We start from the raw sequence: 5508 nt of genomic DNA, 5'->3' as shown, positions 1-5508 counted from the left end.
TTTAATTACTATTGGAAAATGCTTGTCATTCCTCTGTAGCATCTGGTCCCCACTGGACCCTCATCATTTCCTTCACCTGCTCCCCCCACTGACCAAACTGTGCAGCTCTGCAACTGCGTACTGGCCCATCCTCACCCTTCTGCCCCCAACCCTCACCTCCTTGTACCCCCAATATGTTTTCCCAATAAAAAAAAATATAAAACAAAAACAAAAAAAACCAACATATAGAAACCTCTAGGATGCAGTTAAGAGAGGCCTCAGTGGCCAGTTCATAGCAATAGGAAAACACATAAAAAATGAAGAAAGGAGCAAAATTAATGATCAAATAGGTGAAAACCCCAGCACACCCAACAGTCTAATCCCACAGCCTCTAGAAGAAAAGAAGTTGTAAGAACAAGAACTGAAATCAATGAGATAGAAAACAGAAAAAAACAATTGAAAGCATCCACAAAACCAGGAGCTGGTTTTTCAGAACGGTCAATAAAATTGACAAACAGTTGGCAAACTTAACAAAAGAAAAAAAGGAGAAGGCACTAATAACTTTATTAATTAATGATAGAGGTGACATTACAACAGAAACAGAAGAAATTAAAGCTATAATTAGGAATATTATTAAAAGCTATACTCTGATAAGTGTTCAGGTCTTTCGTTCATAGGGTCATTATGAATTGTCTATGACTCGATGCCATTTAACAACAACAACACCAGCAACAACAAGAGAGCTCAGTTGGCCTAGTGGACAGAAAGTGATGCTACCAAGGCAAAGGTGGGTGATTTTAGTCTGTGGCCCCCAGGCCTGGTTTTAATTGTTTCTGGTCAAACATTCTTCTAAGTGGTATAGCACTGGTCTGTCCGTTTGCTTTACAGAGGTAATTTGTGGCTGCTGTGATGCTAAACACTGTGATACTGATGTGTCAAATGAAATAATGGTTCCCATGCTTGACAGTGTTTGGTGGAGCTGGAGTGGCATCCACTTCCAAAATGGCTTGCTTCCGGAAACCCTATGAACTTGGAGAAACAATGAAAGTTATACAAGTGTTCAGGTCTTTCATTCATAGGGTCGCTATGAGTTGTCTACTGATTCAGTGGCACTTAACAACAACAACATACTCTGATAAATTGAAAATTTAGAGGAAATGGACAAATTCCTTGAAACTCATGCCCTACTCAGATTGACATGGACAGATGTAGAGCACTTGAACAGACCCATCACAAAAGAAGAAATTGTACAGGTTATAAAAAGACGCGCGCACACACACACACACACACACACACACACACACAAAATCCTGGACCAGATGGCTTCATGGCTGAATTCTACCGAACATTCAGGGAAGATGTACCATCAATTCTACTTAAATTATTTTAAAAAATAAAAAAGAAGGAACAATCCCAGAGAAAGACATTCTATGAAGCAAGCATAGCCCTAATACCAAAACCAGGTAAAGATATTATTACCAAGTAAGAAAACTACTGACCAATATCTCTCAAGAACATAGATGTAAAAATCCTTAATAAAATTTTAGCCAATAGAATCCAAAAACACATAAAAAATGTAATTCATCATGACCAAGTAGAATCCATAAGAAGCATGCAAGGATGGATCAACATAAGAAGATAATCAACTTAATTCACCACATTAACAAAGCAAATAACAAAAAACATATGATCTTAGCTACTGATTCAGAAAAGACATTTGACAAATCCAACACCCTATCCTGGTTAAGACACTCAACAAAATTTAAATAGGAGAGAATTTCCTCAACATAGTGAAAAGTATATATGCAAAACCAAGAGGCAATATCATTTTCAATGGAGGAAGACTAAAAGCATTTTTCTTGTGAACAGGGACTAGACAAGGATACCCACTATTACCATTTCTAGTCAATATTTTATTACTTGCTAGGGCAATACTACAAGAGAATGAAGTAAAATGCATCCAGAACAGCGAAGAGGCGGTTAAACTGTTGCTATCAGCAGATGGTATGATAATGTACACAGAAAACCTCAAGGACTTAACAAAAATACTGTTAGAGCTAGTGGTCCAGTTTAGTTGGGTTTAAGCTTACAATATCAACTCGAAAAATGACTGGCATTCCTCTATCCTAACAAGAAAACACAGAGAAGGAAACTAAGAGAGCAATACCATTTACAATATTGTTGTTATGTCACCTACAACTCATAACAACCCTATGTACAATAACCTTAAATCCTGTCCCATCCTGTGCCAATCTTACCCAAGTCATTGAGTCAATAATCTCATCGAGGGTCTTCCTCTATTGCACTGACTTCCACCCTCCCAAGCATGACGTCTCTCTCCAGGAACTGGTCCCGCCTTGCAACATGTACAAACTATGTCAGATGAATCTTCAGTATCCTTGCCTCCAAGGAGCAGCCTGGTCTCACCCTCTCTAGGATGAACCTGTTTGTTCTCCTAGTAATCCATGGTATCTTCAATACTCTTCTCCAGCACCAAAGCTCAAAGGCATCAATTCTCCTTCTATCATCTCTACTCATTGTCCAGCTTTCTGATGCATAACAAGTAATTGCAAAGACTATGGCCTGGATCAGGAATACCTTAGTCTCCAGACTGACATTGTTGCTCTTCAGTACTTTGTCTTTTAATTTCCTGGCTGCTGGTACCAAGAGTGTTGATTGTGGAGCCAAGCAAACTAAAGCTGTTAACAATCTCAATATCTTCTCCATCTATCATTTGGCTGCCTATTGGTCCAGTGGTGATAGTCTTTGTTTTCTTGATATTGAGCTTCAATCCATATTGAAGCCTGCAGTCCTTGACCTTCTGCAACAAGCACTTCAGATTCTCTTCTGTTTCAGCAAGATGGGTTGTATCATCTGCATAACACAGATTGTTGATGAGTCAACCACTCTGGAAGACAGTTTGATGTTTCCTCAAAAAGCTGAACATAGAAACTCCATATGACCTAGCTATTTCACTGCTAGGAATATGCCTCACGAAAGTTAGAACTGAGACACAAAGGAGATTTGTACACTATTCTTCATAACAGCATTATTCAGCATCATAAGAACATGGAAACAGCCAAAATATTAAACCACAACTGAATGGATTGAGAAATCGTGGGACATTCACATAACTGAATACTATACAGCCCTCAGGAACAACAATTCAAAAAATACTACATAAATTGGGAGAGGCTGGAGAGCATTATATTGCACAATCTCATAAGGACAAATACTGCATGAGATCATTATTGTAAAAATAGAAGGATGACTAGTATGGGAACTCAAAGGGGGAGGGCTGATGATGGGTAGGGACAAAAACTACAAGGTTGCACAGTTTGGTGGGTGGAAGGAGGGGAGAAGGATATAGGAAGGATCCATCAGGTGAAAAGACAAGGTAATGATGGGCAAGATTCAATGGTGATTAATTTTATAAAACATAATGCATAAGTATGATTGAAACACAATGTGAATGAAAACAGTGTGAAACACATACACAATCACCAACAAAATGAGAAAAAAAATTGTTGTAAAAAAACCCAAACTGAATGAATGGGTATAGAACATATTCTAAATATTTGTTTTATTTACCTGAAATTTTTTAAAATTACTAATTTTGGGATAAGTATGACAAATTTAGTAAAATAACATTTAAAAATCACAAAATCTCTTTATTGGTAAGAAAATGGAAAGCCACTCATTTGAAAATGAGTAGTGATAATCTAAGACATGGGAACAATGGATAGATTTTGTTTAGATTTTTTTCCTTAATTCTTTTTTTCTGCTTAGTTGCCTATAGAGAGTTAATGACACTTAAAAATTTTATGTATATAGATTAATGTTCTTTTCTTCTCTAGTTCTGGTGGCCTAGTCAGTAAGGAGTTGTGTTTCCAACTTTAAGGTAGCTGGTCGAATCTACCAGTGGCTTGGAGGGAAAAAAATGGACAGTCTCCTTATTAACCCCCCCCCCCCCCCCCACCCCCGTCAGTTATGGAGTCAATTCTGACTCAACAACAATGAGACTTTCTTCTAGCAACTATGAAACTAATGTAGAAGTTATCAGAGATCGTTTTTATGTTTCATTCTCTTATCCAATCAATTTATATAATGTAAATATGTTATAAAATGCTGTAATGATTTTTTATTTAGGTGCACCAACAGACAGTTTGCTGTTACCTCAAGATGCAATAAGCAGCAATTTAAGGAAAAGCGGCCTGAAAAAGCCTGTGGTTGCGTCTTCCTTAAAAAGACAATGTAAGTAGTACCCTTTTACTCAAATAGGCTAAAGAGGTGAGGACTCTTCCTGTTGTTGTTTGGTGCCGTTGAGTCGGTTCTGACATGCACCATGTTTCTCTTCTGGTCTCAAAGTCATGGACGTTGAGGTTTGCATGGTCCATTTAGATTCATTGTTTCTATACATCTTTGGGTTTTTTCCTCTTCTTTTTTCTAGACAAAGACCAATAGTTGTACTTTAACATGGCTTTTTTTTCTGAATTTATGAAACAGAATGGCAGTTTTAGAAAAAGGTGTGTATTTGTTTATATTTAATTATATTCTACTCAAGATGATTAATCTTGTATATAAGATTGAATTTTAATAACTTAATTAAGCGATTAGCTGCATCAGAAATTAATAACTTTGGAATGATCAGGAAGTAAACAGATCAATAATATGAGATAGATTTTTAGCACATATTAATCACTTTCTTTAACACAAAGGAAAAAATAACATTTAATAAAATTAATATTGTATGCATTTATTTGTGGTACATTTTCATTTCAAGGGTACATACTTCAGATGTGCAGACATTTTAGGAGGAGAAATAGAATGGGAGGACTAGACAAGTCTAGAAATTGGAGATTATCCCGACTTATTTTAGAAAAGAAGTTTAAACACTGACACTGGCACCTTGTTCTAGTTGGGGTTCCAAGTACCACACTGTTTAACTCCAGCCCTAATTTCTAGTCCTGTTTAATTACATACATTGGTACTATATTTTCCAGGGATTTTTTTACTACAGGACTGTAGGATTTTAATTTTTATACTTTTATTTAAAATTAATTTTCATTTCTGAAAGCAATTCTTTAAATTTTAATTACAGATGAAAAGGTGAGGAAAAAAAATAGGGTTGCTTTCATATTTACAAAGACTGTTTCTATGGTGCAACCAATGTGGAAGGCGGTATGGCGCTTTCTCAAAAAGTTGCAAATAGAGATACTATTTGACCCAGCAATTCCACTACTGAGAATATATCCCAAAGAGACCATAACTGACATCCAAGCAGGTATATGCACACCCATGTTTATTGTGGCTTTGTTCACAATAGCAAGGAGTTGGAAACAACCAAGGTGCCCATCAACAAACAAATGGGTAGAGAAGCTGTGGTATATTCACACAATGGAATACTATGCTGCATTGAAAAACAAGGAATCATTCAATAGTATTCAAAATGGGTGAGCCTGGAGGACATTATGCTGAGTGAAATATCTCAGTCACAAAAGGACAAATATTGCATGGTGCCACTGTTGT

At 36.6% G+C, this 5508-nt stretch overlaps 1 protein-coding gene across 1 annotated transcript in view; it reads left to right on the top strand.

Annotated features, from left to right (window-relative positions):
• Positions 1 to 5508, top strand: part of LOC102846589 (uncharacterized protein C2orf42 homolog) — a 60416-nt gene that overhangs the window by 18678 nt on the left and 36230 nt on the right. The window contains exon 3 of the mRNA XM_006882303.1: positions 4129 to 4233. Within this exon, the coding sequence (XP_006882365.1) occupies positions 4129 to 4233 (105 nt within the window). The remainder of the gene's footprint in view (positions 1 to 4128; positions 4234 to 5508) is intronic.

The sequence above is a fragment of the Elephantulus edwardii genome, unplaced genomic scaffold (assembly GCF_000299155.1).
Source record: "Elephantulus edwardii isolate Elephantulus edwardi_28Jun2011 unplaced genomic scaffold, EleEdw1.0 scaffold00019, whole genome shotgun sequence".
NCBI classification, from domain to species: Eukaryota; Metazoa; Chordata; class Mammalia; order Macroscelidea; family Macroscelididae; genus Elephantulus; species Elephantulus edwardii.
The sequence above is the reverse complement of the archived record's forward strand: the minus strand, read 5'-3'. Positions and strand labels throughout refer to the sequence as shown.